General features: G+C 36.1%; 1 protein-coding gene across 1 annotated transcript in view; it reads left to right on the forward strand.

Moving 5' to 3' along the window:
- Window positions 1-820: 820 nt before the first annotated feature.
- The window catches only part of LOC120089274 (ARM repeat superfamily protein), a 57,409-nt gene continuing 44,810 nt past the window's right edge, over window positions 821-13,419 (forward strand). The window contains exons 1-12 of the mRNA XM_039046693.2: window positions 821-1,240; window positions 3,432-3,599; window positions 3,703-3,792; window positions 4,942-5,078; window positions 5,175-5,265; window positions 5,447-5,529; window positions 6,423-6,529; window positions 7,290-7,442; window positions 8,702-8,766; window positions 11,964-12,051; window positions 12,170-12,248; window positions 12,681-12,789. Coding sequence (XP_038902621.1) covers window positions 1,067-1,240; window positions 3,432-3,599; window positions 3,703-3,792; window positions 4,942-5,078; window positions 5,175-5,265; window positions 5,447-5,529; window positions 6,423-6,529; window positions 7,290-7,442; window positions 8,702-8,766; window positions 11,964-12,051; window positions 12,170-12,248; window positions 12,681-12,789 — 1,344 coding nt within the window. The 5' untranslated portion in view covers window positions 821-1,066. The remainder of the gene's footprint in view (window positions 1,241-3,431; window positions 3,600-3,702; window positions 3,793-4,941; window positions 5,079-5,174; window positions 5,266-5,446; window positions 5,530-6,422; window positions 6,530-7,289; window positions 7,443-8,701; window positions 8,767-11,963; window positions 12,052-12,169; window positions 12,249-12,680; window positions 12,790-13,419) is intronic.

Raw genomic sequence — 13,419 nt, forward strand, 5'->3', positions numbered from 1 at the left:
TTCAATTTGAACTATATGTTTCAAGATTTATACTTCTGAACTCGCCTTTTCATTTAGTTCACAATTTGAGATGGTGGATGCTAAAAGATTGTGTATTTTTAAATTAAGACGCGAAATTTAAAAAAGAAACAAATAATGATATTTTTGTTTAAATTAAAGTTTGAAAATAAAAAGATTAATTAAGGTCCTATTTGGTAGCTATTTTGTTTTTTTTTTGTTTTTTTAAAAAATTAAGCCTATGACATTACTTTCACCTCCAAATTTCTTCATTTGTTATTTACTTTTCACTAATTATTTAAAAAAACTAAGCCAAAGTTTGAGAACTAAAAAAAATAGATTTTAAAAAGTTGTTTTTGTTTTTAGAATTTGTTTAAGAATTCAACTATTGTACTTAACAAAGATGCAAATCATAGTAAGAAATGTAGATGATATAAACTTAATTTTTCAAAAATAAAAATAAAAAACAAAATGATTATCAAACAGACCCGAATAATTCAAAGCAAATTAAAAAAAGATTTTTTTAAAACTAAGATACGATTAACATGAATTTATTAAAAAAGCAAAGAATGGAAAGAGGAAATCATTCCAATCAAAATAAAAAAAGACTTTTTAGATCGTTAACACGATAAATTAAAATTTAAAATCAAGAGATGATTTTGGAAAGAAAAGAATAGATGTTCTCAATAAACAATCATATATTTTTCTTAAATTATTCAAATATTTATTTTATTTAACCTTTAATGAAGTATATCCTCAAATTCAATTAAATCTGTGTCAGCAGTAACAAATAAACTCTGAAAAGTTCAAACTTCTAAAGATTGAAGTGCCAGTCACGTAAAGACCTAACTTTTTCTTCAAGAAAGATGTCACACACCATAAACAAGCCACAAAAAAGGAAAAAAGAGAAAAAAGAAAAAACAGAGAAACAAAAAGTACCGCGCCGAAATAAGGTCTTGTTCCTCTGTGTTAGCTTAATCTGTCAGACTTCCATCTCGTTTCAACCGCCTGACGTTTCGCGCGTGAATTTTTCACTCATCAGTGCAGAAGAGCTCAACAATATTGTGAAATGGCGGAATCGTCGTCGGCTTCAAAATCCGATGTGCAGTTAGAAGAAATGCTGGATCGAATACTGACGCGCTTGGCTCTATGCGACGATTCCGATCTTCAATCCCTTCTATTGAAAGTTCTTCCTGTCACGATTTCATCCCTCTCCTCCCAGGCTACCTCTGTTCGCAACAAGGTTTTTTAAATTGTTTATAGCTGTTTTTTCTTGTGAAAATTTATGTGTTTTCAGTTACTGAATTGAGCTCACTTTTGAAGTTTGTGTTGTTGAATATGATCTTATTCTGCTTATCGCTTTGTATCAACTGTTTGAGAACGTTCTTGTATGTTATAACTTAGAAGCGTGTGGTGTGATGAATTATGATAGTCATTAGACATTAGTAAGGGAGCTATTAGTTTGGATTGTATTATGATGAATTTTCATTGGCCCTTTTTGTTTACACACACACACACATCATATTCTTTTGAAAGTTATACCTTCAATCTTCACATTATCAACCCTCCTTCAGGCTAGTGAGTGCTATGAATTTATTTCAAACGAATGCTTTTTTATTTTCGGAGCAGCCAAATTCAAATGGATTGTACACACGAGTCCTGTAAATGTAAGAAATTTCGGGTCAAGTTCTTTTGGGATTTTGCATTCTTATTATAAAACGAGCTTAGGAAGAAGTATAAGTAGTGCTAGTTTCAATTGGGGCATGACTATACCCCTGTGGCCTCGCGACCACACCACAAACACAATGCAATGTACATGAGCTTATACTTGGGGCGTGGGTGGGTGACTCTAGGCCCGTGGAGGGTGGGGAACACGATGGTGGAATGTGCATGTTGGGGTAAGGCTAAGTGCCATGGGGGCATGAGGTGAAACTCATTGGATACAAAATGTTGCAATGTTGCCCACCACCTGTTCGATGTTTGCTTCAAGGCAGGTGCTAGAGGTCTGAGGCATGGCTAAGGACGTGGGTGGGATTATGTTGGGGTTTGAGGTGCCCAAAGCGTGCGACCTCTCAGCCTGCCAAAGTGTTGCTCCATGTTGAGTAGGTGATGTTGTCGCCTTGCCTCTCTCATTGGATTGAAATGGACTACACCCACTTGGTGCAAAATTAAGCACCCTTTCATTCATTATAGCTTATCTTTCTTAGTCCATAATTGGCGCTCTCTATTGTAATCACTTTTTGGTGCTTGAGGTTCTCCCTTGATTTCATTTTTCAATGAAATGTTTCTTTTACAAAAAAAAAAAAAAAAAAAAAGAAAAAGAAATGGACGTACACCCACGCCCCTCCACCGAGCAGGAAGAGAGTGGGATGTGGAGCCAAGCTTTGGAGGTGGGCCTGCTTTGACGACACTTGCACATGGTTGTCTCAATGCTCACTTTTTAAAAGAACTGTTACTTTTAGATACGGTCAACAATTTTGTCGGCTCTTAAAAATAGCGGTTTTTGTTCAAATATTTCAGAATTCTCCTAGTTTTATGCAGTAGAAATTTTGTTTTGATTGGAATGTCAAGTATCTCTGAATTCCTTTTCCTATAAATCATCTTCAGTTTGAACGTCTTTTGCATGTTGAGCTCCTTGTAGTTTCTCCTTGTAGTTTCTGATTTATAGGAATGGCATGTGTTTATGTAGATATGAAAAACCAATTGCTTATTTGGAAAGAAACAGTAGAATTGATTACATTGTTGTGTAGGACTGATTTCTAGCCTTAATCATGAAATCTGTGGCACAATTTTAGAAATGTGTCATTTCCTTTTAATTTAGCTTATTAAAGAACTTATGGCTGTCATCCTATTTTTTAACTTAATTGATGGAATGGAACTTGGTTCTTAAAGAAGAGTAGAAGTAATATAAGAAGAATGTCATAGGCTTCTTAACTTAGTTATACTCTATAGCTATTTTTTTTAACACATTGTTGGAATTGTTTGATAGCAGTGTTAAAATACGTTTTCTTTTTCCTAGAAACAAGTAACATTTAGCAACTTAGTGAACTCATATTTTTATGATGATTTTTTAAAGTAGTTTCAGAAAAGACATTACCAGAAACTATATTAGAATATATATTAGGATTTCCTATCGTGTCTCTAATAAGAAAAAAGAGGATTTCCTATTGCGGTTCCCTTTTGCGGGGCTCATGGGTTCCGACATTTTTCAAAACATGTCTCTCTTCTTGGACAAGGTTTTATGTTCTCAAGAAATGAAAGATTTATTCAAATATTAAGAAAGTCTTTGTGAATCTGTTTTAGTCTTTTTGCTCACTGTATTTTCTTGTTTGTGAAACTTCACAGCCCAAAGAGTTAGCAATTGTCCATGTGATATCAGTCTCCTTCTGAATTGTCATTTGTGTACTAACCTCTTGTCTTATTGAACATGATAGGTCCTTGAGATCTTGAGTCATGTGAATAAGAGAGTGAAACACCAGTCTCACATTGGTTTGCCATTGTTGGAGTTGTGGAACATATATTTGGAGGCCAATTCTACTTCCATGGTCAGGAATTTCTGCATTGTGTATATTGAGATGGCATTTGATCGTCTAGGTCCAAAGGTGTATGCATTTATCTTGTTCATTTGCCACTTAGAATGTTATTTTGTTGATTGGTATTTGGGAGAATTAGTTGTTTACCGAGTTCCTGACATTTCTTCCACAGGAAAAGGTGCATATGGCCCCTATGGTTTTGGCAAATATTTCGAAGCTACCTTCTCAGCATCAAGATATTATTTTGAGAATTGTTACTAAGGTGGACTATTCTTTGGATACCTTTGGGCTTGTAGCAAGATACTGCTGTTCATCATTTTAACTTCTTAATATTTTTTATTATCTGTAAATGTATCTTATTGTGTTTTTATATTTACTAAGATGATCTCTTGGCTGATATTTGTTTCTTACCATATTTTGATTTACAATCTTTTTTCATCTTTTTCATTTTATTTGAAAAAAATGTCCTTTATTTCGGAAAACTAACTTGATTTACTTTTTCATTCTTTTTTCTTGTGTTCAAATGTAGTTCTTGTGAGGTTTTCCATATTGTTGTAATTTGCATAATAAGATGAATAAAGCTATATCTACTTGTTTTTTGGGCATAATTTGGGACATATGGAAGGTTAATTGTTTTTTAAAGCTCAAGGCACAATAAAGCGCAATAGTCTTATGGGGCTTAAGCACGAGACGAAAAAAAGTGCTCTTTTTTATTTATTTATTTTTATTTTTATTTTTAATTTTTTTTTGTGAGACACACTATATATAAAAATACTACACAAAGAAGAGGAAGCATAGTTGAAGTGGAAATATGAAAAAAAGACCCCTAAACACAAAAAATTTTACATTTAGGCCGAGTAAATTTGATTTTTTTAGTTAATAACGAAGGAAAAACCCTAATTATTACTATTTTTTTAAATAATGAAAAAAACCCCAAAACTTAGGGCTTTGAGCCTGGAGGCTTCATGAAAGGCGCATGCCTGAGGCGTCCTGAGTGATCTTTTTAAAACACTGAAGGTTAAGAATGACATATCTTTGAATGAGAGGAAAATAGGGCTGAAGTGTGGATAAAAATCCATGTTTCTGGTTAATGTGATTCTATTTATTTGATTAAGGAGTTTCTTCTAAAAACTTCCATATTTCACGACTATGTAGGACTGGATGCCTTTTTATGAAAATCATTTTAGGACTTATCTGATGACTTTTTGTATCTCCTCGCTCTTATTAATTTAGATATCTTGTTCCTTGTAAAGAGGGGGAAAAAAGGCTGAACTCCTACAAGTAGAGATAAATCTTGGATTAGTTTGTTTACATGTTCTTTCTTACTGGGGAGAGAAACAAGCTGCTGTACGCAGTCAGCCTCCCCCTGAGACATTTCTGCTTTTGAGCAAGGCTTATTGCCTGTTTTCAGGTGATTGGTGAATGCCACTCTCATGAAATTGACGATGAAGTTGCTACCAAATATAGAATGCTGAATATGTCTCAGAATCAACTGCTCTTCCTTGACTTTTGCCTTCACACAATTTTGTATCAACCTTACTCTGAAAGGTTTGGAATTTTTAAGTTAACATTTTGTACGTATACATCTAAACACTTTTGTCTAATGAAATAATACATAAAGTTTATGCTTTATGATTTTTATAGTGATGGATGCCCGCCTGGACTTTCAATTGCTCAAACAAAACGTGTTACTGGAAAAAATCCTTTGAACAGCAATGTACTTCTATTGAGAAAGGTGGTTTGACAATTTGACCTGAATGGTTTTTCTTTTTTTAATAATTGGAAATTACATGGCTACCAATGCATTTGTTTATGCTCTTTTACCACACTTGCCTAGTAGCAATATGAATAGTTTTGTGAAAATTTTGCTAACTTAATGAGGAAGCTAAGGTATCTTATGATTTTTTTCCCAACAGTTGGGCATTTTGAATGTTCTAGAAGTCATGGAGCCAGCTTCAGAGCTTGTTTATCCTATTTATGTGATCGCCAGTGTAGATTGGTATGCATTTGTTTCCCTATTTTCTGCAGAGCTCGACATTGTAAATAACATATCATTTCTCAGATTTCTTAGGAATAGGATTTAAGCTGCAACATGGGAAAATAATCAGATTTTGGTAGGATGTTTGAGTTGAATCTATCCCCTCGGGTCCTCTCTTCTGGATATATAGACGATTTCAAATAAAATGGAATTGGTGATCCGCATTGTTGGAATGAAGAGAGCTTTAATTGGGGTTTAGGCCTTAGAAGAATTCTCTTTGATAGCGAGGTTGAAAGTTGGATGCATCTTAGAAATAAAATAAATGTTGTGAGGCTTTGATCTTGCACGCAAATTACTGCTCAGTCTCTCTTCCAATGAATAATAGGTTCTAACCAAATACCAACCAAAATGTGTGTTGGAACCATCTCTATTGGCATGGCAATGTTAGTGAAAATGATGGTTGTACATAGAAATGCCAAGCCCAGGACTCCAAGAGCTACTGAAATAGTACAACAGACAAACCAATCCTTAAAAAAAAAAAAAAAAAAAAAAAAAAAAAGAAGAAGAAGAAGAAGAAGAAAAAAAAAAGAAACTCTCTTTATTACCTTTTAAATACAATTTAGATATAGCAAATTAATTTTTATTAGGACTGAATAACAGTGTTCAAGAAAACGGATAAAAGGATGAGGCAAAGTTGAGATATTTGGATGCGCCCACTAATCATTTGTTCTCTTTTTCTCTTTATAGACTTTTTGTATGTTGAGCATGTCTCTTTTTATTATGTCAATGAAAAACTTTGGCAAAGTTTGGTATAGATTCTAGTCATAACTTTTACTCTAGTTCTTTGTTTGTATTTGTTTTTATCTTTGCATTTGTGTTTCTTCTGAATTTGTTTCCCTGTTTCTTAAATAAAGTCACGATCGAGTTGTCAAGAGAGGGGAGGAGCTTCTGAAGAAGAAGGCTTCCACTGCTAATTTAGATGATCAACGTCTTATAAACAAGCTATTTTTACTATTTAACGGTATGGGAAGTAACTTTATTTTTTAATTCAATTAGATGGAATTAACTGGTGACTGCAGCTAGTACTTTCAAACAACCATTTGTTATTACTCATCCTTCTCCATTGTGACGGTTCGAATTGTTGAATGGTGGTCATGCATGATACTGTATGCTATTTTATATTTTTTATAAACTAATTTAGGTATGCTGCTGATTGTTCAAAATGGAAATAGGTAATGGATTATAAACTAATTTGGAAGATATGCTAATTTTGTGAATTAAAAATGAAAATAGGTAATGGTTTACGAATATAAATAAGCAAGCTGAACCTGAGTAGTTTTCCTCTAAATCTAGTATTTCCTCCTATCTCCACTGTTTCTTTGGATCTCGCCCAATGGTGGAATACTCTTGATTAGAGCAGTTACCAATATTTCCCATTTGCAGGATTTCTTTTTGGTAATAGGAACCTTGTCTGATTTTTACTTAATGTCGTTTATAGTGACTTGACATTTTCCCGTCTTCCCCTTTACCTTTATTTGAATAAATCTATCTTTCTTTATCAAAAGAGTATAAATGAAAAATTTTAACATGCTAATACGCCACTTGATTTCTTTTATTTTTCTCGATGAAAACATGATTTTCAATTAATTATAAGAATAGTCATGCGGGAGTATTTTTTTTGTCTGATTGTAGATTATTTTACAAATATTGTTCCAGTTTTCTGCTTTACATTTTTCCAATGTACTAAAATCAGCTACAAATACATGTTCCAATAAATGTAGGCTCTACTGGTGCTGAAAATGCTGCTTCAGAATCTCGAGTTAAACCTGGGAGTATTGCTCTAAAAGGAAAACTTATGTCTCTTTTTTGTCGATCAATAATGGCGGCAAATAGTTTCCCGTCAACCTTGCAGTGCATTTTTGGTTGCATATATGGTTCGATATCTATCTTTGATTAGTTATTCTTTCTAAATCGTCTCATTTTTGGTAAAAGAAACATTTCATTGATAAATGAAATCAAGGGAGATCCCAAACACCAAAAGTTGATCACATAAGGGAGCGCCAATTACTGACTAAAAAAGATAAGCTGAAATGAGTGAAAGGTTGATTTGTTTTGCACTAAGAAAAAGCCATAGACAACCAATTCCATAAAATGATTAAAAGAGAAAAAAGAGAAAAAAAGCCGTCTGTTCCTTTTGCCCCATAAACTCTAAAAAAGCACGCAGGAGAGCCAACCAAACCATCTCAGTTCCACTAGATCATCTCATTTGGTAATAATATTAGTATATTTTTTGTCATTTATTTGGAGATCCAAAGCTAAGGAAAATGGACGACCTCCAGGAAGTATAGCAAGGAATTGTCAAAGATTTTCACTATCTATTGCTACATTGAAAACTCAAACAGAAGCATGCAATCCGCATATTCCCTAAACTTCCTCCATCTTCACTTTTATTGGCCTCTCTTGTTTCGTCAAACTAACTTGATAGTCCCGTCAACCTTGCAGTGCATTTATGGTTGCATATATGGTCCGATATCTATCTTTGATTAGTTATTCTTTCTAAATCATCTCATTTTTGGTAAAAGAAACATTTCATTGATGAATGAAATTAAGGAAAACCCCAAACACCAACAGTTGATTGAACAAAGGAGCGCCAACTACTGACTAAAAAAGATAAGTTGAAATGAGCGAAAGGTTGCTTTGTTTTGCACCAAGGAAAAGCCATAGACAAAACTAATTCCATAAAATGATTAAAAGAGAAAAAAGAGTCACAAAAAAGCCGTCTGTTCCTTCGTTCCAAAACTCCAAAAAAAAAAAACACGCAGGAGAGCCAACCAAACCATCTTCTCAGTTCCACTAGATCATCTTATTTGGTAATTATATCAGTATTTTTTTGTCATTTATTTGGACATCCAAAGCTAAGGAAAATGGACGACCTCTAGGAAGTATAGCAAGGAATTGTCAAGAATTTTCACAATCTGTTGCTACATTGAAAACCCAAACAGAAGAATGCAATTCACATATTCCCTAAACTTCCTCCATCTTCACTTTTATTGACCTCCTATTTCGTCAAACGAACCTGATAGCCGCCCCCCCCCGTGCACACACGTTATGTTAGTTATTTATTACTCTTAGAAATTGTGTTTTAGACTATTGATATAATCATTCCTCTAAGGGTTCTAAATCTCACATGTAGGGGATGGCACCACATCAAGGTTGAAGCAGTTGGGTATGGAATTCACTGTGTGGGTATTTAAACACGTAAGGATCTTTTTCTCTTGAAATCTTAAAAGTTGGAATTTATTTAAGAATAAAAAAGTTTCTTATTTATGTGAGTCACAGTTTGTGCAATAAAAGTTTCATACGTTGGGTTTTTTGAAAGTTGATGGTCTTGGCTCCCAAAATACATAGAGACTTGGGTTTGTTCATGCTTGTTTTTTCACTTCTCTTTTCCTTTTGGAATTCAATAATATTCAAGGGAAGAAAAACACAGCCCAAGATAAGAAATCTCATCTTGCAGCATGGTTGATGGAAGAGTAAAAAATTTCAACTCCCTTTTTCTCTATGCTTCCCGTGTCCTTCCCTTTTCACTTTCACTTCTGGAAGGGCATGGGTGTAGATTCAGCTATTCAAGGATGTTTGCTAGATGGTCCTGACCTCATTTGTTCCGCAATTCCTAGAGTTTGCCATTGTCCCTCCCGTCCTTCCATTTAAAGAGGTTGATAACTTAGGTAGTAGGCCCTCTCATGAACGCATGCTAGGTCCTAATGCTTGGCCCCTTGTGTCCACCCTAAAGACCATCGCATGCTCCCCCTTGGCTGCACACTTCTTCCCACACATGGCTTACCGTTGGCACATATCCTCTTTGGCCAACGCATCCTCCTTCATGCGCTCATCCTATAGACAGTCGCATGCTCTTCAACGCATACAGCACAACCAATGCAAACCTCTTCGCCTAGGCCAACCTTGTCACATGCGTCCATGAGGCCTTCCCTAACCTCATAGTGACTTAGCCATCGCATGGCTTCAACGCAAAGGCATTGCCTTGCACACTCATGCGATCAACTAACCTCTAATTGCCTTGGCCAACGCCTTGCCCTAACCTCACAAGTCCTTGTGTGCCGCATGCTCCTACTCTCGGACAACACCTTGCGTTTGACATGTCCTTCATGCCCCCACCTAAACAACTCTTGAATGACACTGCTCGCCCACCCACACCATGCGTCCATCATGGACTTGCCAAGCACAACACTCATTACTTGGTGTTTTGGCTGCATGCTTCACACCAACGCATGGTGTCCTTAAGCATTCCACACTTAATAAGCTTGCCTAACCTCTAATGACAATGTCAACGAATGGCAAGGCCATTGTTTTGCACTCTCTCATCCTAACGCATGGCATATGCCTTCTATATTTAGCCAAAATTTTGTCACCTAAAACCTCACTTAACCACAACTTAAGTTTTAACCTTTAAGGTCTAATTTTCAACACTTAAGGCATTTTCCTCCTCTTTTATCCTTCTTCATGCTTCCTTACTAACCAAGTTCTAACCTAATTCACTTGGGTGAAAATTCAGAGTTTTACAGGCCAGGTCATAACTTTTGAACTATTCTTGGAAGACAGAAGGCCAGCCGGACGCATAGGGCAGACGCCAGGGCCATCGACCTGACGCCCAACGCATACGCGCGTGCCCCACTTCTGTCGCACAGCGCGCGGACGCCCAACGCCAGGCGCGCACGGATGCACATCGACAGGCGCGCACGGACGCCCATCGCCAGGTGCGCAGATGCCTGTCAGCATGCACGACCGTGCGGCTGAGCGCCCCAGCGTATGCTTGCGCGCGTCACACCGCCCAGCCCTTGCACGCGCGATCACCTAACGTCGTGCCACGCCCACCCTGTGCGAGGCTTGACGCCCAACAACACCCATCTTCACGTTGCAACGCTCAGCCCTACAGCCACAACACCCGTTCGAAAGAAGATATGAAGACAACTGACATCACCCTTGTGATATCAACTGCCCAATTTTCATCAACTACAGATAGGTGTTATATATGAATCTTAATTAATTTTTAGGAACGGTTACAAGGTTCATACTATTACAATATTAGCTTTAACAATCCCAATGACTTCTAAAGATAACCTAATCCGAGTCTCGCTCTGTGAGAGAGTAGCAGTTCCAGACTTGGGTGACTTTTCTCAGAATGTTTCGCTTATGCTATCTGGGGGGGATAAAACATTGAAAAACATGAGCTAACTAGCCTAGTGAGTGGTACCAATGAGAGAAGTTTTTTTTTTGAGAAAACATTTTTGGGAAGCCAATTTTACACTCAATCAATCATCACATATAATAATGCAACCCTCCCAGCCTGATAACTAGATATCCCTGGCATGATCACGTATTTCCCCGACTATTCCTGTGAATTCCTGATATGAATAATGTGGAAACAATCCTAGTACCCTTATAGCCCGCGAATGTGCACATGCTGACAATATCCCATTAGACGTGCTATAGACACGCTAACAATTTTTCAACGTACAATCCCAATTTCCAATGCAAATCACAACAAGCAAAATAACAAGAATCTCATCAACCAATTAAAATCTAGAAAAACGTATTTCCCGATCATGCCAATTTTCCAAACTTTACACACATATATAATAGCTTCTATATATAATTCAAACATACGAAAATAATTAAAACCACTCAAAGTCCTCTTTGCTATTTCCTCAGGAATTCTCCTAGAACAACTCTCGACTCCGATTCCTTGAATTCCACTTCTTTTCGAAGAAATCCCAAATTAGTCCAAAGTTTCTCCAATAATTCCATTTTAGTCTTAAAAATAACCTTAAAGTAAAATAATCAGCTTAGCCCCTTTAAAATACCCAAACCTTGGACTAAATAATCAGCTACCATTAGGTTTGGGTATAGGAAAACTCCTTTGTCATCATCTTATTTCTTCCAAGAACACAGTTTGGTCTAAATTGGCCATAGAATATAAAACTGGTTGGAAGAAATGATCAACTTCTTCATGCTTTTACTAAAACAATGAGCTGATTCCAATTCTCAAGACAACTGGTAAATCATGTCTACCACTTTTGAATCTAAGCGCTGCTTCTACTTCTGATTTCTCTTCACATGTCACACTGTGCTGCTCGTGTACCACTCTTCAGCTGCACTCCTTGTAATTTCAACCTTCCATTTGTAGTTGTGAAACATGGATCCGTCATCCATTTGGGCTGTATTTATTTATTTATTTAATTAAGAAACAAATTATTGACTCATAGGATTTTAAGTCTGTCAAATTGATGAAAACAACTGACTGTAAGATAAGTCATGTTAGAGACTCATTTCTCACCTCATGATACTGGAATCCGTTGCCACCTTGTATTCTTCATTGCTTCTCTATCTGTAATGTGTATTTTGCCCAATTTAGTTCATATAAGAAAATGTTGCAGGCAAACAGCGATCAACTTAAGCTTATGAGCCCTCTTATACTTAATGGAATTCTGAAGTCACTTGACGGGTATTCAAAATCAGTATCAGGTCCATACTAATGAAGCTATCACATTTTATGTTATTTATGTCTTTTATACGTTTCCAATAATTGAAATTGTAGGAGTAGGACCATACCTAAATTGATGTAGTTCACGCATTTTACCAGATTCTACTACGAGAGACACGAAAACCTTTGCTTTTCAAGCAATTGGATTGCTTGCTCAGCGCATGCCTCAACTATTCAGGTTATATAGCCTCTCAGTCTATACTTGGTGGTCCGAATTTCATTGATGTTCGACTCTGTGGCTTCTTCCATGTATTTTCCTTCAGCAGTTTGGAATAAATCTTTGAAAACATTTGCAAGATCCTTAGTTAGGGAAATATTGGGATTATTAGTAGTTGCATAGAAGTAATTAGCTAAGGAGTTTGTTAGGGTTTTTAGTTATGAATAGAAGGAGCGGGTTGGGAGCAAGGTGTGAACATTTTAGAAGGAATTTCCATTATGGGGATTTGGGAGAGAGTAGCCCTCTCGAAAGGTAATGATATTGTTTCTTCATTAATATTGCAATATATATTTCTATCTGTTAGTGTTCTTGTATTTCTTGTATTTTTGAAGCTGTCTGGTTTAGAGGTAGCATAACAACATAAAAGCTGATTTCTGTTTTCACTAATTGCAGAGATAAAACTGACATGGCCATTCGTCTTTTTGATGCTTTGAAGACGGAGGACTCATCTCTTCGTTTTGTTGTTCAAGAGGCGACCAATTTGCTTGCTGCTGCATATAAGGTTGCTCTAAGATATTGATAAATAGTCCATCGTTAGAAAGTGTTAGCATGAAATTACTTGCATAAATGGGCTCAAATTTTAACAAGATGAAGAAATTTTGATCATGGAATTCAGAATTATGAAATGAATGTTATATGCTGGAAAGTAATGGGCTAGCCCTCACCCTTTCGAGTGGACATCGGGTGAAGTCAAAAGCACCCAAAGTTTTGGAAATTTCCATTGATCTTCCTACCTGTTGTTACTTTGTTCAATGTTCTATGGGTGACGGGGGATAGTTAATTTTGGGCCAATAAGTGGTTGGGAGATAAATTCTTAAGTTCAAATCATTTTTGTGGCAGTTTGGACATGATGAGGGTACTGAGGGGGTGTCAACCTAGTTGAGATACTCGGGGACACTTCCTGACCCACTAGATTTGTACTTTGTACCTTGAGACTTTGTCTCTTTCCATTAATTCAATGAAAAGTGTGTTTTCTTTTTTTTTTTTTTAAAAATCATTTTGTGGCAGTTGTCAAATATCTTTCTAGGAGCTCTTCTTCTTTACTGAGGATTTCGTCGTTCATTGTCTGATAAAGAAATGACAAATATTATAGCTATTTTATCAATTAATTGGGGAGTTTGAGTGTAGACCT

This window comes from Benincasa hispida, chromosome 10, assembly GCF_027475165.1.
Source record: "Benincasa hispida cultivar pf3 chromosome 10, pf3_genome.v1.1, whole genome shotgun sequence".
Lineage (NCBI taxonomy): Eukaryota > Viridiplantae > Streptophyta > Magnoliopsida > Cucurbitales > Cucurbitaceae > Benincasa > Benincasa hispida.